Source organism: Lipophrys pholis, assembly GCF_963383615.2.
Source record: "Lipophrys pholis genome assembly, chromosome: 19".
Classification (NCBI taxonomy): Eukaryota; Metazoa; Chordata; class Actinopteri; order Blenniiformes; family Blenniidae; genus Lipophrys; species Lipophrys pholis.
The window spans coordinates 8,579,250-8,601,529 of record NC_137647.1 but is presented as its reverse complement, the minus strand read 5'-3'; the positions used below and the strand labels follow the sequence as shown (position 1 = coordinate 8,601,529).

The following is a 22,280-nucleotide window of genomic DNA, read 5'->3' as shown; positions in this document are numbered from 1 at the left end:
AGGCTGGCTTGACTTTTGCCAATATGCAGAAAAACACGTCTTTTATCTACTGATTTTACTTAATATCAGCACGAACAAGAAGTTAGTATAAAATAGAATGCACCAAATATAAGATTAGGAATTATTACAGATGTACCTCTCATCTGAGCACGTCCATATCTCGAAGTGGTGGCATGTACTGCGCCTTAAAGAAACTTCTCACACATTTACAGACGCACCAGTATTCAATTTTATTTACCAAACACAAAACTCAACAATAGTTTGACTGGAAATGAACACAAGTTGACGTGAACATAGCAGCAAAATGACACCATGCAACAGTCTGGAAAAAAACCCAAAAACACAACATCAAGTATGAGGCTGAGATAACAAAGAAAACATATTTTTGCACAAATATTTAAAAGTTGGACAGTCAAAGTCATGCTCTTACATGAAGACACCGATGCTGACAGAACCCGTTATAAACAAGCATAGACGATCCAGTCCTTTCATAGCAGCTTCATTGACTGGGTTATGTACCAGAAGTACTGGCATTTCATTTGTTTAATAGAACAGTATATACAAGAACACACAATCACTTTACAACCGACTGTGAAAATCCAGAAATACTCAAACTCTTACACTGTTCAAGAAGAATCTTTCGAAAAGTCCCGACCACATAAATCAAACCACAAGCTCCAAGTAACAAAGCCAGAGACTCAGATGTTTAAACAGAAGAGGAACAAAGAAATTCTGTACATGTAAGCTTTATGTGCAGTGGCTGGATCTCTATATATCTTGTCAACACACCCTGAGCGTGAGTGAGAACAAGGTGAGGCTAAAACATTGTCAGGAATGTTTGCTACACTCAGTCAGACTGTTTGGACTCTGTGCTGATCGATGCACGGTGCAGGCTTGTGGAGACGAGAAGAACGAGGAGCTTTAGAAACGGCTTTACTTGGACTCTTGCTTGGACTATCTATACTTAAACTTGTCACTGGACCTTGAGCTGTATAAATCGGGCTGACCGGTCTGTACCTGTGAGGGCGGTCTGAGAGCTGTTGGCTTTGCTGTGACACCGGTGAGTCTGCTGAGGGGCTGGGAATCACCAGGACAGTGAAAAGTCGTCTTCACTTCAGCTGGCTTGACGGGGGCATTGTGGGATGTGCTGGGCAGGCATCCTTCACTGATCCACACATTGAGGGAGTTCACGGGTGGGTGGCAGCTCGCCCTCATTCCGGCTGCGGGCTGGAGTTCCAGGAGAAGAAGCTGGGCAGCTTGAAGAGCGAGTCCCGGCGGCCCGGATCTGGCAGGGTCAGCGTCTCCGGAGCGGACTTCTTCCTGGGCCGCTCCTTGGGCACCGACAGGAACTCGGGGGCTTCGGTGGAGAGCGGGGTGGACGGCGCGCTGTTGGGTCCGCTGCGGGTGTTGGACGGCAGCGGGGTCTCAGAGATGGAGATAGTGGGTGGGAAGGTTCCAATCTTGAGGTTAGTGGCTTCCTGTGTGGCACGCTCGTACTCCCTCACTTCCTCCATGGTCATGTCTGTCAGGATGGAGGCGTGAAGACGCAGAACAATTAACACACATTTAACTTTGGACCTGGATGCAATTATGAACACATTTATATTCATTTGGAAATGAAATTGTTTTTGTATTTTAGTATTTATTATTTTATTTTATTGATAGTTTGATTCATATGCTTTTTTAATATTTTGTTTTACCACACTACATTAAAAAAACAATATTTGTTGCTTTTCTAAAAATGTTCAAAATGAAGAGCGCCATCAAACGAGTTGAAAGTTCTGTCACTGACAATCCAGTATTAAAGCTTTCAGAAGTCAAACAGCATTCTGACTGATGGTTTTGAACTTGAAGTGGAAAAATACATTTATCCGTGTGTGATTTAGAATCTTTGTCATTTGACTGAGGAATTCTGAGTTTGTTAAAAATTATATGAATGAAAGTTAAAAAAAAAGAGCGAAGATAGACTGTTTGGACAAACATAAATGGCTAAAAATAGAAAGTTTCCATCTGCTGCTCCTGATAGATGAACACAACTCAAACCTGCGCCGTACACATAAGTGTATTACGAAGCGATATTCATGAACCGGAACATGTGTGGAGCAGAGTGGTGTTTGTCAGAGTAGCTCATCTGATGGAGGCTGGATCACACAGAAAAGCCTCGGAGGCACGCTCCTAAAAGCTCCAGATTAAAGGCACCGGGACCAACTGTGGAGTTTTGAAGATGTTTTCAGCACTTACTGAAGCACAATACCTTCTTTTAAACGTGCAGCGGAAACATCCAAAGATCTATTTTTAGGCTCATAATGACGTAGTTGCACACCATTCCACAAAGTTAGTATTTTTCATTCAGATAGTCTTGTCAAAAAAACAACCTTTTTGTGATTCTTGAAAAGGAGAGGTGCATAATAGAAGGTTTAAAAAACAGTATCTGTAATCGTGTATGTGTGCCTGCGAAGCTCAAATCCAAACTCTTTCTGATGGGCTGCCTGTGGCACAGTGGTTGGGAAGTGAATTAAATAATAATGGCTCAGGAGGTCTGTGATGAAAAGAGTTAAATATCGTAAAAGTTTGAAATAAATATGGAAGCCTCATCTATGTAGCTTTAAAATAAGATGAAAGCTGTATACATTTTTTTTTCATTCCCACGTTTTATGCGACATGCATATTATTAGTTGGCAAGACGGTCCACCTCGTTTCAATTTTGAGTCACAAAATAAATAAACTGCTCATTTACGTTCACATACCGTGTTCTCTATTGGCATTCACACAATTATTAGGCGTCGGTTTTGAACAGTGGGAGTGTGTGATGATGCATTGTCCATCTGTGTGCGCGCTCTGCTGCAAATTGAGTGTGTTGTGATCGTCAACACAAAAGTGTGAAGGGCTCCGCCCCCATTATCCCTGCCTAAACGTGTTTTGTAAACGCTGCCGCCGACTTTCCCAATAAAACTTACCAATCCACTCATCCACCCAGGCAAAGGCCTGCCTGTGTCCGAGAAGGAGAATGTCTCGTATGACCTGAGCAGGATTAGAAGAGCGCAAAAACAGGGAGAATAAGACGGAAGATCCCAGAGGAATGAGGAGCAGGAAAGCATGGGAGTCAGGGAGAAAGTTCAGGGAGAGTGGATGAGGATCTGGCTGAGGAACCTCTGAAGGCCACAGAGAAAAACATTGTCAAGTTCTAATCATTTCTGTTCACCCCAAGAGGAACGTGATTAATAGGAGTCACTCCTGGTGTTGCAGTGTGAGTAATGGCTGTGTGTGTGTGTGTGTGTGTGTGTGTGCCTCTGGCAAGGAGAGGACAGGGACAGTTCCCTCCAGGGACAAATGCCAGAGAGGGATAAGCAGAATGGAGTTTGTAAAAAAAGGAAATACAAAGTTTCAATTTTGCTGTGAAGGGACACGGCGGCAGGTCAAGGAAAAGTGCGCGCTGTAAACAGTGAAGACATTGTGGGAAGCGATAATGGAACAGAGTATCACATGTTTCTGTTGCAGAAAATGAGACGCCTCCTGTACCAACAATCGGTGCACACAGATCGAAAACGCTCGAGCAAGGACAGACAGGAACTTTCTGTGCAGGCGCCTCCAAAACAATTCCCCCAAAATGTCTTTTTTGCGTTCATCCTGACCTTGTGCACAAACTGCTCCACGCGTGTCTGCAGGCCCCAGACTTCAAACTTGACCGTGACCAGTTTATAGGAGCACATGATGGGATCTTGGGTGTCGATCCATCCCTCCGGCAGCAGCCCTCGGTCCGTCTTCTTGGACTTGAAATACCGGAGATCCTACGATCACACAGAGTGCAGGAAAATGACACTCAGAAAACAAAAATGTCATGCCACGATCTCATGTAGAATTCACAGTGGCAGACGACTGGAAAATGCCATTTATCTATTTCTCTCTCTGTCACACACACGTACACACACACCGGTCTTCTGTTTCTCCCTCCCTGTCCACGCTGCTCACCTGCATTCATTACAGGACACACGCAGAGTGCAGCCGGGCAGCCCAGCGGGATTACCTAATCACAAACTTTATGTGCATTAATCACCGCTCCCTATGGACTAATTATAGTGAAGAGCTCGTCTGTCTCAGGGTCGTGTGTCTTGTGGTGACAGAGTGTGTGCGGGGGTGAAGCACAGCTCTCTCCATCCCTGCTGGGAAAGCACTTGTACTGGAGGTGGAGGAGGCCTGTCGTATTTGTCTGCTCAAAAAAAAAACCCCCAAAAAAAACCGTGTCATCGAGTTTACTGGCAAGGGGAGACGGAGAGAGGAGAAACGGTGATTAGAGCTCGGCCTGTCTGAAACACATTTTTACAAAAACACATATCGGGTTAAAAAAATATGTGATTGCACTTTCTTACAGTTATTCAATCGACGGATACTTTTGCTGGAGAAACGTTGGTGTGTAATTTCATATTTTACAGGAAGATCATCATCAATGTTGGTACGTTTGTAATGTGGTGTGTGAAAAGTGTGTTTTAGATTGACACTTTATCCACTTTTTAATGTATTTGAATGTTTGATCATTGGTTGTTTGCCCTGTTCTTCATCAATACTTTATGAAAATCTTAATCAGATGAAGTTCTTGTGTTTTGTTGCATACATGATCCTATATTTAAACTACAAACAATGCAATAATATCTCTTTTAAAGTATGCCATAGGTGCATCTGTTTTAAGAGAAAAAAACCTCAAATGATCTGTACGTTGGCCATCTTCGTTCAGCTCTCGACAGTATCCGTGTGCTATTTTTAGCTCGAAGTGTATAAAAGCAGAAGACCATGAAGCCCAGCAGGAGGTGTGTATGTTTGTGAGTAAGTGTGAGCGAGGGTGTCAATAATAAAATGCCACTGCAGCGCTGTCATGACCTCTCGATTATTAATAGCTCTGCTTTTTATGACCATCCTGCTCTGATGGATGGGTAAACACACGCGCATACAAATGTCAAATCACCACGGTTAATGTCTATCACCTCCCCCCCCTGACACGTAAGCATGCCTTTCCCTTCTGTCCATCATCAGGAGGAGGCAGATGGACAGCTGGCGGTGGTCAAAAAAAGAAAAATGCTAAAAGAAGATAACACATTATTTTAACTGCTTGCGCCACATCCATTCTGTGTATTTCTCATTTGTTGCCTTCTCCTCTCCCCCTCCTGTTCTTCAGTTCATTGTCATACTCTCTATTCTCCCTTTTCCCTCTCGCTTCTTTACACTTTCATCTTCGGTAGATGTTTTCAAAGTGGGAGGCAGGCCTCCCAGGGGGGCTCCAAACAGTTTCAATGGCTTCGCGAATCAAAATGAAACGAAAAGGAAAAAAAAATAAATCATCTCGGTTATTGGAAGAAGATCACACAAAACTGCCTAAATGTGCATAACTTGGTTACAGAAGCAGTTCAGAGATGCATTTTGGGGCATTTTAATAGAAATAAACTGACAAATGTTTCATTAAAAACAAATCTTGGCTCAGTTGTTGAGTGTCTGTGTGATTAAATACAAAGCTATTTGATCCCAATTTTCCATGTTCCGTTCAAGGGGAGGAAAAACCTCTCATATAGAGTATACAAGGAATATCTATCAGGAATATCCCGGCACATAGCAACACTGCATCAGTTCCCTCACCTCTGAGTCCTTGTAGTGGCGCTCGGGGATATCATCATAGGCGATGTCCACGACACACACCTCCGTTTCTTCCTCCCTGGGCTCGCTTCCAAAGATCTGGGGGACAGGGAAGGGTTGCAGGTCCGGGGACAGCGGAATCAATAATGCACTTTAGTTGTTGACAAATGCTGTAAGATGAGGCCTCGTCAGTTATTGCTCATCTTCATGCCACTTGATATGACAGTGGGCAGGCAGTTTTGCACGAGCTGGAAGCGTTGAAAAACATTTGAGACAGACGAGTGACCAAAATCATGACACTTTGCTGGAAAATAAAGTTTCATAAAAGGTTTGAATTGACACTTTGGTCATTTCTTGCTGGGTTTGAAAATAGGACACATGATGTAACGGGCAACTTCTGTCTTTTTGGCTTTAATCTACAAGCACAAATGACTCACTCACACCTTGTGATCAGAGATTTCCAATAAAAGAATCTATGAGATATTTGCTTCTTGTTGAGAACAATTCCTCAGCTGCTGTCCTATTCACCGTTGCTTCTCTCCCGTTGCACACTGACAGGGTTTGCCAAATGTACTTCTCATAACCACGATTACTGTTTATGATATCCACAAACCCCAGGGGTCACGGGCTGTCTCCTTTTTCGGAATAAGGTCAATTTACACAATTTTCACAGTGAAATCCAATATCAATTGTAGTTCTTTCTCAAATACTGGAAAACTGGTTGCTTTTTTAAGATGGAAATTATAAAATGCGTTTACTCATTCAGTGGTGTGATATCCATTCATTCTGTTGCACTTTAACAACAAATAATAGCACTCATACATTGTTAAATAATCCAATACAATTAGGCCCTCTGGTAGATAGGATTGAATGTTTGTGGTGACGTCATGATCAAAGTTGCCCATCCTTGCTTAAGACCATCTTATACCAAACCTTATGGTGACATCTGGGGCTTCCGCCGTATGATGGCATCAATCTATGTACAATTCTTTTTAGAATTTACAGCCATAAAATCAAATGGAATCCTAGTCCTGAAAATGTTATGGAACTCTTTTGTACAACGTTTTCTATAGTCAACTATATATATGAAAATACAACCATCTGGAAAATATGTTGTTTGCAATTCCAGCCGTCCACCAGTGAGAGGCGCTGTGGCTCTGAGTTTTCAGCTGCAGCCTGGATCCAAGCAGTATTGTGTAACTGTCAGATTTGCCTCCCCTGCCAATCAAAGTGTTAAGAGGCTCTGAAGGAGAGGCAGAGAGCAAAGTGCTTTAAAGCCATGATGGAAAACGCAACATAAACAAGATCATTTTAACAAGCCGCTGGCAACTTTTACATTCTAAAGTTTCTCAGGCCTGAATAGATGTCTTAGCATGTATATCTTATGTTTTTTTTATACATATGCTTTTGCAGGGATACTGCAAAAGCAAATAAATTAAATGAACAGACGGATTCCATTTTGTGTGGGATATAGAAAACCAAGGCAGGGGGTCTTTGTTTTTTCACTACTCAGATGAATCCCATCTCTTTTCAAAAACATCTATTTTGTAGTCCCTACACTGTGTAAAGACCTCAACTATCAAGGAGGACTGAGAACATAGCCGAATGAGTGCTAATCCTCTTCATATCCTTCACTCGATAAAATCTCACACTGATGCAATAACCCTCCAACAAAGAGAATTTATTAGTTTTGATTTTAAGGCTTTGGAGCAAGAGCAGGGGAGATGCACCGAGACGAAAAGAGATGAAATGAAGAAATAGACAGACAGTTGTGCAATTTTAGGGCGACCTTAGGTACAATAGAAGACAAAAAAAAAAAACCTAAAGCTATAATTTGTTGAAAAGACATGCTGAGACAGACTATTTTCTCTTCAGATCTACATGCACAATTTAATCCCAACCACACGACAATTGGAGCTCTACTTACGTTGTCATTGCTCCCTTTGTTGTCCTCGTACTTGCTCTCTATGTGGATGGAAAACTTGGGCAGGAAGGAGCACTGGGGGGGGGGGGGGGGGGGGGGGCGATCGAGAAGACAGTGGGTAATCAATGCGTATCGGCAGGTTATCTTTACCACATGGTAATGTCATTCCTTAATGCAGTTTTGACCCATATCACATCACACACTGCATGACACGGGAGACTTATTGTGTGTCTCTACATCAGAGTTTTATCAAGTACAATTATTCTCTGACTTTGTACATTTACAACTTCCCTGCTACATAAGCAGATTTACACACACACACACACACACACACACACACACACACACACACACACACACACACACACACACACACACACACACACACACACACACACACACACACACACACACACACACACACACACACACACACACACACACACACACACACACACACACACACACACACACACACACACACACACACACACACACACACACACACACACACACACACACACACACACACACACACACACACACACACACACACACACCCCCCTTCGGCCAAGTTGCCTGCTATTCATCAACTCTTGACTGCAGCAGTTAGTTGAAAGGCTTAAGCTTTGATTAAATCTATTATACAACCAAAATGCAAGCGTGTGAGTGCATGTGTGTACGTGTGTGTGAGACAATAGGACAAAGACAACAGGCGAGATGAAATTTGCACCTCAGAAAAGAATAAACTATAGGGCACGACGCTCAGAGCTCATGGTAAATGCACCAGTGTGTGTGTGTGTGTGTGTGTGTGTTTTGCGTGTGAAAAAGACTATCATTACTCTGTCCGCTAGGCAGGATAACCGACCTTGTGTGTCTTCCAAGGAGATAACTTAAAAAGTACAGCCTGTACAGTGTGTGAGAGCTTTTTTTCTTTTTTTTTTCTTTTGTAATAGTGAATTTCAAAGGTGAACATTTACCGTCATTATTACAGAGCATGATGTACAAATCACTGACAACTGGTCACAATATTTTGCAAAATACCTACGGTAGCACTTAAACCCTAATGCAGTAATTCAAGCCCATTAATCAGGCACAATTTGATATTTTCCAATGCAACTGACAGTTACATGCCTCCCTTGTTAACTAAACCCTCTTCTACCCTGCAATCAGTGTATGACACTGTAAGAGGACAAACTATTTTTAATCCCAGAGTCATTCTCACCGCCACAACTGATCATTATCTTCGTCTTCTGCATCAAAACCGCCCACCTCGGGCAGATAGTGAGAAGCATCGAGAGCATCATCTGTCAACACTATATTTCTTTTTCCCAACGAGTGCAGCTCAGCGTCGTCTCAAAATTTGCATGATTTCAGAAGGAGCATCTTCGGAATCATTCACAAAGCAAGGCTTGTTTTTCGGCAAAGCTCGTTTTATCAAGGTTAAGGTAGGAAGGAATTATTGACTTTCACATGATGTGGCTTGAGACCCCTCATCCACACAGATGCTGGAAGTAGCTGCACAATTTCAGGGGAAGAGGATTTGCCTTCTGCTCACTTTATTCACGCTTCATTGATTTCTCCTCACCGCTTCAGACGTGTGCCGGAGAAGTGTTTGCAGGTATTACTCCTGTAACGGGGACTTGGAGCCGTTTACACATTTGCGTTATGAGGAGATTTGTACCCCACATTGTCTCTTTCATCAAAATTGTTTGTTTGGATACATGTTTTGGTTTATTCACTATAGTAGTATATACTTGTGGGATCTTACCGACCTTATGGGGTCCAGAATACGTGTAATTTCAGGGTAAAGAGGAGGTGTTTGGGTTTTAATTGGGTTTGGATTAATGTTCAGTTTGGTTAAAAGGCCTGGGACTGCATTGTATTAATGGGAAGGCCCCATAAATACATATCAAAAGTCTTTGTTTGCCTCTCTGTGTGCGTCCGTGTGTATGTGTGTGTGTGTGTGTGTGTGCGTGTGTTTGTGTTGGTAGGTTGGCTGTGAGGCTTGTCTTCCTAAGGCACCATGGTAAATCATTAATGATTAGCGGATATTGACGTGTAGGCTGGGCAACGAGGAAGCAGATGTTGCTGAATCAGGAATCTGGGTTTTAAGGCGACGCTCTAACAAGTTGTTTTACAATTCATCCTCCAATAGTGGCCATGAAATATAGCAACCTGATATCAGAATGTAGTGGACAGCAAAATTAGTTTCCTGAGCAGATTCTGAGTTCATTGGTAAGGAGAGTTGGGAAATTGCCTCAAGGAAAAGCAACGCTGGAGAGCTTTTAATATTAAATATGAATAGCAACTCAACTTCAGTTTTTTTTCCATGAGTTTTCAAGTGTAGTTTTCCCAAGTGTGTTTATCTTATGGCAACATGATGAGAAACATAGAAAAACATAACGCTGGTTCTTCCATGTCTGTGGTGTACTGCATGTCGGCTCTCAAGCGTCTTGTTGCCTTACCACGTGTCTGCTGTGCCTCACTGTCTCCCCTCTCACTATGTGTATTCAGGTGCTTGTTCCCAGTTTGGTCAGTTGCCAGTTTGTCTTCATATCTCTTGGGCACCGAGCTTGTAGTCAGTCCAACTAGGTCTTTCCTTCACTTCCCTTAATTCGTATCTTGTTTGGATCTTTTTATTTTTTCTTAAACTGGTGTTCCAATGACAATAAAGGCATTCTGATTCTGGATGTTTACATGGGGGGACTTCATCATGCAATGATAATTCACATTTCATTTTCAAATGTGTTACCTCATAACAAAAGCATATAAAAGCATGATTTCAACTATATAGTTTGGTTCGGTTAGATAAGTGAGAGCCCTAAAGTATGGAAAGTTATGTTGATACAAAGATACCTTGACAAGTATGTGAACTACTTCTTAAGTACATTCTGAACTTTGTCAAAGTATGAATGGTTGAAAAGTTCTGATTTATGTAACTTTTCATTCTTTTTTAAAATTCTATTATTGCTGCACTCATTCTCTGTGGACTAAAAGCCACATTTAAACCGTCCATATCTAAGAAACTATAAAAAATATGTTTTATTGAAATTTTTTGCGTAAATCAGTCGACATCAGCTCATCTGATGAGGATGGATGGACCCACATATTTTCTTCAACATCTGTCAGACAATTTTATGTCACGGCTTTGCTCACCTCGAACCTATACAAACAAGAGATTTATGTGCCAGCTGTCTGAGCAAGGTGTTTCTTTAGTGAAGCCTCGTGCATTTGGGTGGAGCTGCTACTCACCGTGTACTCTGACGGAGCCAGAAGAATGGGAGGTGAGCGGGTGGAAGAGAGAGAAGCAAAGGAAAAGACAATAGACAAAATAGAACAAGTTTAAAATAGATAAAACAAAATTGAAAAAAGGATCATTAAGCCTCGGTGATTTGGTTCCAGTGAAGAAGTGACAGGAATTTGTTACCTTACAATATAATTCGGGTTTATATGAATCAAGAATATGAAAATATTTTCTCAAAGTACTGCATGGAGAATCATGATAAAGAACTCTGAATCAAATCTGTGTATTACTTTGTTTCTAAAGTTCACTCATAGACTTCAGCAATGACACTTTAAATGATAAAACTCATCAATCTCACTGAACGGTGTTCAAACTCCATAAAAACTCCGAAACACATGCTCGCATACTCATAAATACTGACATGGCCTTTGTTCCATATCGGGAGGATATTGCAATGCAGTGTCACCACATGATGAAAAACCCAAATTAAATTGTCAGGTATGCTCCGACTCTGCACACTATAAGGCTAACAGGCGACATCACAATATGACTTTGAATGCCGCTGATGTGTCGTCTTAATTTATGTGACGCGCCAAGAAAGCGTTTAGACAGAGAACCGTGGGAAACCTGAGGTGGCTGTTGAAAAATACAAAACAGCGCAAATGCAAATAAGAAACAAATTTTCATGCGCAGGCTTTTGCGCATATTGATTGTGAGGTGCTCAGGGTTAAGGTGTTTGTCCCTTCAAGTGTAAGAAAACGCATTTCATTACCGGCATTGTCAAAACACAATCAGAAAGCACACGGAAGGGTTTATTAAACTTGTTTATAAAACGCCATTTCATTCTTTATCTTGACTCTATTAGTGTCGGACGGAATTGCTTCCATATCCCTTTTGCCCTTCCAGTGAGCCATGTTTGTCGAGGAAAATGGAAATTATTGACGTTAGAATTCTATTGAAGAGAATCGCTACTGTCATTATTACTACTACTATTAACTAGACGCTGGAGTGCATGCAATCATGTGCTCCTGTAAATACATTAATATTTCAATATTGTACAAGGATGATGGATGGAGGCATTACCTGTGATGGTGTATGGATAATAATTCCAAGCCTTCTCTGTGACGTAGAAGATTTTCGGGACAACGGCTCGGGCCCAACTGGGAAGCTTGCTGAAACACGCAGAAAGAGGAGCAGGAAGGTTATTAAGCTGAAGACATAGAACGAAATGAAAGGATGGGACACTCATGAGGCATATTGGTTTGTATGCTGCACATTCAAAGTCGCCCCATCTTGAAGTTTCTCTGCTCAGACACACAGAATAGGCAACGAGAAGCACCCAGCTGTGTGGAACTGTAATGGAGGCTGTGCAAGGCAGCCAGGATGGTCCCTGATTGGCTGATTACACTGATTAGGCCCGACACCCTGCAGGGGAGTTTAAAAGCGCTTACACCATGGTAGACATAGAAAAGGTCGAGGAGTGGGGAAGGAAAAATAAGTAGATGCTTTCTGCTGATGGTTGCCACTGAGTATCTGAACACCTTTTTTAAGGTCCAATCAAAATGCAGACGACTGGGGAAAGCGAGCAGCTTTGATCCGTTGATGAAAACCTCAAAGCCAAAAGTTTGAACATTTGCAAGCAAAAAAATGCAAAACGCTTTAAAACTTTGACACCCGATGCTGAACTTGTAACACCTGAATGGAAGGGTGCAGACAGTCTCATGAGCCAGACACAGTTTACTGCTGTCTAAATATCGACCAATCAAGCACAGCAAACAGCACCATCATTCGACACAAATCCTTTATTAAACTGCAGCTAATTACACTTTCAAGGTGTTTTTTTTTATTTTAAACAGCCAGGATGTTGTTGTTTTTTTCTTACTCCTACATTCCCACGTTGTTTTACTATAGGATTTGTCTAAAATACATAACTGACTGTGAAAATCACTCCAGTTTGACAGTAAATGTCTGTAGAGGCTACTGGGACCTCAGACAGACAGTTCCCCTCGGGTCCTCTCACCAGTGCGCTGTCAAACAGCCAGGGGAGTGTCCACACACAGCAGACTGGTCACATGTCCTCACGCTGCTTTATTTACAAGCTACGCACACACTTGTGCACACACACGCATGCACGCACAGACTGCGGCTTTAACATGGTAACAGGTGGTTTGTGGGTGGACAGGGGCAGGCTTGGTGTCCGACGGCGACTGCTTAAATTACCCGTCACTTACACTGACCTCATCTTTATACACACACACACACACACACACACACACACACCGTCCTCTCCTTTGAGTTTGTCAATGACACTTCACATTTCCCAGAGGCCCACTTTGCTTGTCACTTCTGACCGCAACGCTTCACCCCACCCTTCTTAGTATTCTCCATGTGGCTCCATTTCCCTCTTTGTCTCGTTTTCATACTTTTGCCAAATGAGGGATTTGGAACTAAATCTGATCGCAGTCTGTGTGCATTCTGTCATTTCATCTCGCCAAAATAGGGTGTGAAAAACCGTGGACTACGGTATGGATGCTATGGACACGGGGACCCATTTTTGCTCTTCTGTCTGTCAACAAAGTAAATATTTGAGTAGGATAAACAATAGTAAAAACAAAAACAAGCCTGGCAAACAAAAAAGGTGCTCCAAAAAAAAAAAAAAAAAAAAGCTGCAACAAATGAATGCAGTACAAATGGGACAAGGGTAACCATTATCCAGTAATACATCGAGTGCATAAGCCTTGCCAACAGTAATCCTGTTTTCTAGTAATTAGCACTTGACAGCATTATATTGGTTCCCCAATTACCTTGTGGTGACGACTATAATTTAGACCCAGATTTAGAGGGGCTGTTCTCACAAACACAGAAAGGTATCAGGGTGGGCAGCCATTTATTGTGCAAGGTTGTAATCAGGGCTTTTTTTTTTTTTCTTTTAATCTTTAAGCACTAAGAACACATTGATGAAGTTTGGAGAAAGATTGTGCATGTGATAATATAAACACAGACCACAATCTTTCAGAGCCGTAGCCATTCAGCAATCGTTACTAAACTGATATAGTGAAGCTCTACACTGTTTTACTGATTCAATAGATTGGCAAGATAACTTCAAATACATGTTATTGGACCTTGAGAAAACTCTCACAAACAAGGAGAACATGCAAACTCCACCCAGAAAAACCTCTGGTCGGACCTGATTTCGGGTTATTATTGTTGTGAAGCGAGATACCTTCTGGACGGCCGAACCCGATGCTACAATATAGTCCCGACAAGCTGAGACCGCCTTTCCAGTGAAAGTAAACAAAGTGCAAATAGCTTTCCAGTGGACTTAACTGGATTCTTCATGTGTGTACTTTATCAAATGATGCTTACATCTGTCTTACCTGTTATACTGAAAGTTATTCCCATTAGCTACGGTTCATTTTACAGCCATTAACTTGTCCTGGTTTGATTCATTATATTATCTTTTAATTAAAACTGTTATAAACTGTGTTGTAGCAATGACAAACTGTGACAAACACTATTTCACTAACAATAAGTATATGCTCACGCACCATATATAATATTTTTGCCATCCTGTCTCATATATCCAAGTATTTGCCACATTATTGACTCACTATTTATGTTAAAATAACCCTGTTAGCTGTTAGTATATTTGTGTGGATTTTTATATAAGCATACACATAAAACTTAAATATCCGTAATTTATCGGATTTTCCTTGATGTTATAAAAGAAAATATAATATAAATATAATTTACTATCATTGCATAATCTTGAAATGAACTTTCAAGCACTGCTGTCTTTGGGTTTACTTTCGAAAATGAACCTGGGAAGCAAATTAGTGACGACAGTTACATTGAACTTGACGTCTCACTTGCTGAAATAACTGTGTCACTACGTGCTCTGCGCGATTAAACTGTCGTGGGCGTCCCGGCCTGGTTCAATCGTCCGTGTCAGCATACGCTTGAGTAATTCATAGCAACTCCGAACGCACGGCCGCTGACCTCTTGCTTCGATTTCACTATTGAAATCAATAGCTTCAAATTGCATTACTTTGATAGAGGTTGGCTATGGTGATGGATGTGTGCTCCTGCCAAGCGTTTGACATGGATTTATTGACTTTGTTGACCAGGCAAGAATAAAGAACCACAGTCAAAAGGCCAGAACAAGAAAGCCGGTCGGCTGCAGATGATGTTTATATACAACACGCTTTTAAAGCATAAAATAAGAACCATAAATACCGGTTTAAATCCATCTTGCAATCATGTCAATGCATTAATATTCTTTTCCATCACACTTATATAGTTTTCTTAATATAATCTTTTATCATTGGTTCAACAAAGGAAATCAATGAGCTGCTCAGCCACGTTTTGGACTAGATTAATCTCATCAGTATACTTAATAGAAAGTCTTGTTGTTCCACATCTGCTGCGATGCCTCACACGAAATAGCCCTAAAATAACCTTTTAACGGGTGGTTATAAGAGGTCACATTATGAGCAAATCCACAAATGACAGTGAAGAGATTGCACACGGCAGCTAATTCAATTGCAATCTAACATAATAGAAAATCAAATGCTTAATTTCACGCTTATCATGTTTCACAAAGCGGCGGGCCCGACTCGGAGCTGGAAAATGGGCTTGAGCAGAGATTTAATGGGACACAGTTTATTTTTCCCTATTTCATCGCTCACACACACACACACATACACCAGCTAAGATTATTGCAGTTTGCAAAATATCTTTGTTACAAGATGATTACTTGCTCTCATATTTAGTTATTTATTTCCTAAATTTCAGTCAGAAAGCTCACAGAAGTTGACATCATGGATGGCTCATTAGACGTCCTATCACTGACTAATCATGTGTTAAAACCCAGGACTGCTGAAAGGCTGTCAATGACAGCTACACAGTCAAAGGAGCCACGTTGTCTTTTCTTTGTCACATCTCTTCTGGCAGCTTTATCAGCAGCAGCAGCGGCTTCACACGCAGCGAGCCGTGCTTGAAAGCTGAGGACTATTAATGTGAAACGTAATATGAGAAGGATTTGAAGCCCCCTCATGTAGGATCTGACATTTCCGCGGAGGTGCAGAATCAAACAATGTCCCCCCCCCCCCCACCAACAATATCAAAGCACTTCCATAAAAACAAAAATGTCAAAGTAAGTAGCTTTAATTTGTAATGAAAAATGCCACAGATATGCTCAAAGTGTAAAAAAAACATAAACAAAACAGGTTTATCGACAGGTTTATCAATTAAAAGCGATAAAAGTTCATTTTAAGATAACGACACAGTGAAACGGCACCTTCATTAAAGATTTCTGTTTCAATGTGTTCACATACAATTCTCTCATTTCTTCTAATGTGTTTAAGAGACACAACAAAGAAAGCTGCATTTAGTTTTCTTTTTTTATCTATAATGACTGTATTTAGTCATTTTCCTCTCAGTTCACGCAGGTGACCTTCTGCAGACTAAATGAAATTCAGTCTGCAAAGGAAATGGAAAATGCTTGAAACAAAACAATTTTTTTGATCGTATTGGCTGTGCTTGTTCAAATCTATGCACGTCAACATACATAAATCCCTACATCACCTACATAAATGCATATGTACCTGCTTCAGTGTGACAGTGGAGACATTTTTAAACTTTTCTTTCTCTGAGAGTGAACTTTGTCGTTTCTACATTTTTTCAACCAGGAAGAGAGGAGAGGAGAGTCAATGATGGATTCATGTCTGGATTTAGGCACTCACTTATTGAGGTAGATTCGTTTCTCGGTGAACTGGCCCGATCCGTGCTCCGGGTCCTCGTAGGGCTCATTCTGCACCACCTCCACACCTTCACCACGCTCACTCTGCTCGTGACTGTGTTTACTGATCATATACAGCTGGCCAATCTGGTACTGGACGACAGAAAGGAGAGACATAAGCAAAGTTTTACATGAGTTTGATGCTCAAGGGCAGGCAGCAACATCAACATTAACACAATGCTGCGGGAGTGACGTTCTATGGAAACAATATATTCCGGCTGAGGTATGTGACACAAACGTTTAAGTGAATAGCAAGCATAGGAATAAACGTTGTTGGGAAAACACTGGGATTAATGTTTGTGCCTGGTCCTGGGCCGGTGTAAAGAAAACTGAAGGATTAGCACCTGACTGCAGCGTAGCGACAAAGACACATCAGGTCAGGATGGAACAACACAACAACAGTAACAGCAGCAGGAGCCAACAAGGTGATTCTATCCCACGGCCCCTTGTGACACGTCACATAGCTCACAAAATCTTTCCCTCAACACCGGCTGACCCACTTGGCCCGGCGACAATGTCACTTTCGGCCACCTTGACGAGCCGGAGTGGGCAGTCACATGGAAAATATTTTCCATACATTTGGAAAACGCCTATTTCCGGGCTGGGTGAAACCGATCCGGCCCCTGATGGCGCACTCCTGGAATGCTCAGGGGTCACGTAGGACACCGACACACATACACATGTATGCACACACTCATGCTGCTTCAACGGATCGCTGTGTGAGGCTCATGGAAAAAAAAAAAAAAAAAAAAAAGGAAGAAAGAAAGAGAGCCGCCTGTGATGTTGACTTGTGAGTCCACATGCAGTTCCAAGAAGCAGAGAAGTGTGATAGCAGCGGTGGAAGAAAAAAAACAACAACAGAGTTTATAGCAGTCAACAAGGACAAAGTGCAAGTTCTTATATCACAATGCCAAATTTCTTCCATCTGCCGACTGTGAGGGGAGAGCAATGAGCTGTGACAGTGAATTCCCAGCTGGAGTGTTGATGGCGGTTTGCTTCTCCACTGCACAGCTGCTGGAGTTTGGTATATTTTTTTTTTTCCCGCTGCAATGACACAAGCCACAGGCCAGGCGTGACAGAGGAGGAACCTCTATGTAGTTGCGCACAGAGACAATTATGTGCTCGTGTTCAGAACTGATTGATGAGGTAGACAATCAAAGCAACCAAAGATGCCAAACTTTCTGAGAAAGCAGCTTTTCTTCCTTTCCTGTTGGATTTAATTATATTTTTTGTGTCTTAAATTAGGACCATTGAACAACCCTACCTTGTGTTTTAGCTCTGTTCTTCTTAAGCTCTTCAGTCATTACTGAATTGATTAATGTATTCATTCATTCATTCATTGCAGTGTGCCCAATGCGAAGTTCAAATTGTGCCAAATGAAAAACAGCTGAAACAGACAGTTATGCAATCGGGGCCAGACTGATGAATTCAAGTGTGACTGATAACTAACCTTGGTACTAAAAAAAAAAAAAAAAGAAAAAAAAAAAAAGAGGTTAATGTTCCATTTAGGACATTTAAGATCTGTCAGTAAATTCAAAATAATCCAATTTGATTCTAGCTGTAAACAACTCCATTGAAAGCTTGATCCTCTATTAAGACAATCAATGAGTTGCACTTTGCTTCAGTGCTACTTAGAGCAGTAAGAATCAATAGTGAATAAAAATTCTGTGGGTCACTGAATATGCATTCATTTTTATATTGGATACTTGTAATTGAAATATTCTGCACATCATGCATGAATGACGGGTTCTAGAAAAGTAACAGAGATATTCCCAACACTGCTTTATATTTACTGGTTCAAAACTTTGCTCAATGCTTTTGCAACAGACAGTGAATTTAATAGCTATTAGTTAATATCTAATAAAAAAAATTCATGAAAATTGAACACACTCCAGAGTGATGTGAAATTGAGTGTATGCACTAATGAAGCCGCACAGGATTTTAATTTTTTTAGCATTATTGATCTCTTGGCTCTCTGTCATCTCTTTATTTCAATCTATAACGTTACTGTAATGAACCAGCGGGTGAGCATATTAACAAGTAAATCAGCGGGGATCAAATATGGAGCTCAAGCAAAACTCAGTTTTCACTACTGTCCTTTATTAAAGTTAGTGAGTGAGACAGTGGGACTTATCCAAGAGACATGGTGTTGCAGCGGTTAGCACTTCAAGTTCAGCTGACACTCAGGTCCCTTCTGTGTAGATTTGGCGTGTTCTCCCTGTGCATGTGCACGGCTTCCTCCAACAATCCATTTGTTTAAAATCATTTCAGCATTTTCTCTTGTGGATTCTTGGTTTTGTGATTTTTGTATGCATTTTTGCTTTGTCTTGTGGAATTTTGTACCTTTGCCTGGCGGATGGGTTCCTGTGTGTGAACATTTTTAGATTCTGAACTGACTCATCTCTGAAAGTCAGTCTCCGATCTTGGTTACGCCATCACGGTTTCTTGATATCCTTGGGAATGGGTTTGATTTTTAACTTTCACGTTGCCCAAAAGTAGTAATGCTCTTGACGTGTACACACATTTCATGAGCAGCATCATCAGACAGGCATGCCTCAATTACCATTAATGACCTATAACAACTACTGTAATAATGCCCACCTTTGTCTGAAGTGTTTGCTAAAGTGAGGGAGCTTTATCTTTATATGATATATTGTTTTGTTTTTTATAGTGCAGAAATATTATACAACTATTCAATGAGCTAAAGAAAGAAGAGGAAGCTTATTGCACAGCTCAGGAGACTGTTGTTTGAGCTAAAAACACACGCAACAAAACAAACAAAGAAGCGAGCCGAGGACACACATAAATCTCCCTGCTGGATGAAAAGCATCAAGGCAGAGTGCCCACTTGAGAGCACCACTCTGATCTCACTGATGGCGAGCAGCAGAGTATTAACATTAAGCGCACCCCCACCCTTCCCACCCCCAACCCCCCCACCCCCACCCCAACCTCCGGCTAATTCAGATTTGGGCCGCAGTGTGTAAACAACCCAGCCATTGTGCAGCCCCTCCTACCCGTTATTGTATCTCAGAGCCGACTGCCAGCTATCTGAAAGCTGCAGCTGATGAATGAGAGGCTGTTTTTCATTGTTGTCTTTGAAAATGTTGCTCTAATGACGAGCAGAGAGAAGTGGCCCTTGCTCAACGAAGACTGGCCCAGAACAATCTCTTATTATCTTTCCTTCTCTACCTCTGAGGACATTAGAGCCGCTGGGCAGGATCAAGGACTGGAGGCAAAGAAAAATATGCACACTTGTGATCTCAGGTGTATTCTCTATGCTGGACGTCTCATCCACCTGTCATTTGATTTATCGGCCTTCTTCTCTTTTCTCCATTCCCATCTGTCTTATTCATCCTCATAGTCACTTCACACTCTGAATTTCAAACTTTCTCGCCATCAAACTTTGCACTCAGCTCGTACATTTGTAATCATCAAAGCCACACGGCGTACGGTCACCTATAGCATTACAGCACGGGATGGCTTGAAAGTGAGGTATATTTGAGTACTGTGTCATTACAGGTGGAGACACCAATAGAGCTCATGACAGGAGCTGGACAGCTAAAGGGCCACTTAGGGGGAAACTGGCAGGGGGAACAAACGCTAAAACATGAAATGAAGTTGAGACCACATGTTGACATACAGAAACTGAAATCCAACAAATCACATGTGTGTACAGGATACACTTTGGGAATAAAGTGTTTGATGGATGGTGGATACATGCATACTTATTTATTTATTTTTAGCCCATTTTGGCAAAGAAAAAACTATAAATACACTTTTTCTATTATATAAATCTGGTACATGGACACATTATAATCATAAACTAAACTAGTGCAAAACCAAAGTATAATAACAAGTACAACAACAGCAACTCACACATACATTCTTACCATCCCTTTCAAAGTAACTAGTGTAAATGACTGAAATATTTTATTGGGAAATGGAGCACTAAGTCTGCCATTCAATCAAAGACTACTTTGTGTGTGATGCGAGAGTGTGTTAAGAGTTAATTGTATATTTTACTCTCAATTAGTAAGTGTTTCCAATAGTTCTTTTTTTTGATCTATAAAACCTGTATATAGAGTGCTGGTTTTAGTACATTTAACCCCGATAGAGGGTTATATATTAGTTTCCCTCCTGTAATAGAATTATGGAGATGTTTTGGTGGAGAAAGACAAAGACCCCAGAGTAAAACTGCAGCAATCTGTGAAGTAAATGCATGCAAATTTCCATTTAAATGCAAATACTGCTGGAGCGGTCAGCAACCATTATATCTTGAGAGTTGGGTTAGACAGGAAAGTAGAAGACAATGACGCAAAACCTTCATTTTGAGTTTATTTTGCTACAATTGTCAAAAAACGTATTACTTAAGTACCGAGTTACAAAGGGAGGGAACAGTGTTGTTTCCAGCATGCAATTTTACATCTAATGGAAGTGGCTGATTCTCCCAATTTAATGCTACACTACTTGGTAATTAGGGGCACTTCATCATACCATTGCTTTAATGAGTAAATGACAAATGAAGCAACATTAGAAGATATTTAAATGCAGTTCAGAATGAATGAACTGCATCTCCTATCTTTCTGAGTTCTCAAAGCATGAAAAATATCAATCAGACCATGTTGAGCCAAGCTTAAGATGCATATGTACAATGTAAAAATATAAAAACCCCACTTAGGACGAAGGAATGAAAGCTTTACTGTGATGAAACTCTGATTCTTTTAGCTTTTTTGGCTCTCTGTGTGAGCACAACAGCAGGTGGTGGAGAACTGCGGTCATTGTGTTACTGCCAAGGAGTGTGTTACTGTGAGTGTAAGATAAGAATCCTGACAGAACACACACACACACACACACACACACACACACACACACACACACTAGAGCCCAATGGTAAGATGTAATTAATGTCATTAAAATTCAACCAAAGACATACTAATTACTGCTGTGAGTGCTATGTATTCTTGGAGAAAGTATTGGCCCCTCAATGGATGGTGCACTTTATACGCTATGCTCTGTGTGTGTGTGTGTGTGTGTGTGTGTGTGTGTGTGTGTGTGTGTGTGTGTGTGTGTGTGTGTGTGTGTGTAAACATAAAAAGTGCTCCAAAAAAAACAATTGTTCTCTATCTAAACATAACTCAGAACAATAAAGTCTCCTGTTTTTATAACACGTATACAGTGCATCTTCCTAGTTTATACAAAGATCATTTTATATGATCTGAGGTGTTTTTATTCACAGTGCACAATAATACCGGGCTATTTTGCAGGTTCAACATACAGGCACAACAAAAACATCATCATCATTTTTCATATAAGCGAAATCCATCCATATTGTCATATCTCATCTGCCCATATGGTAGAAGAATTATTTCAACATCAGTGGATGCGTACAGATTTAAACACACAGAGATTCACAGCAGATGCACATAAACAGAGGCCAAAATGTCTGAAATCTAATAGAAGACAAATTTACTCTGGCAAACGCCAATCCTGCTAAATTAAACCAGATGTTTTTCCCCCCAAAACTTGGACAACAGATGCCTTCGGGAAAGTACATTACTGCAGTGTGTTAATACACACATTTACTAATTAAGGCCAAAGCAACATTCATTTCCATACTGTGCTACTACGTTGTTCTGGTTCAGATGCATTACAAAAAAAGAAAAAAGAAATAAACTCTGTCTAAATCTTTT

At 41.1% G+C, this 22,280-nt stretch overlaps 1 protein-coding gene across 2 annotated transcripts in view; it reads right to left on the bottom strand.

Annotated features, from left to right (window-relative positions):
• Positions 1 to 208: 208 nt before the first annotated feature.
• Positions 209 to 22,280, bottom strand: part of pitpnc1a (phosphatidylinositol transfer protein cytoplasmic 1a) — a 47,897-nt gene continuing 25,825 nt past the window's right edge. Inside the window, exons 2-9 of one of the 2 annotated variants that reach the window (XM_080488435.1) lie at positions 16,535 to 16,683; positions 11,874 to 11,962; positions 10,799 to 10,806; positions 7,547 to 7,618; positions 5,623 to 5,718; positions 3,633 to 3,788; positions 2,958 to 3,021; positions 209 to 1,522 (exon numbers count right to left, since the gene is read on the bottom strand). In XM_080488435.1, coding sequence (XP_080344561.1) covers positions 1,212 to 1,522; positions 2,958 to 3,021; positions 3,633 to 3,788; positions 5,623 to 5,718; positions 7,547 to 7,618; positions 10,799 to 10,806; positions 11,874 to 11,962; positions 16,535 to 16,683 — 945 coding nt within the window. In that variant the 3' untranslated portion in view covers positions 209 to 1,211. The remainder of the gene's footprint in view (positions 1,523 to 2,957; positions 3,022 to 3,632; positions 3,789 to 5,622; positions 5,719 to 7,546; positions 7,619 to 10,798; positions 10,807 to 11,873; positions 11,963 to 16,534; positions 16,684 to 22,280) is intronic. The other variant, XM_080488434.1, reaches the window with a different exon arrangement.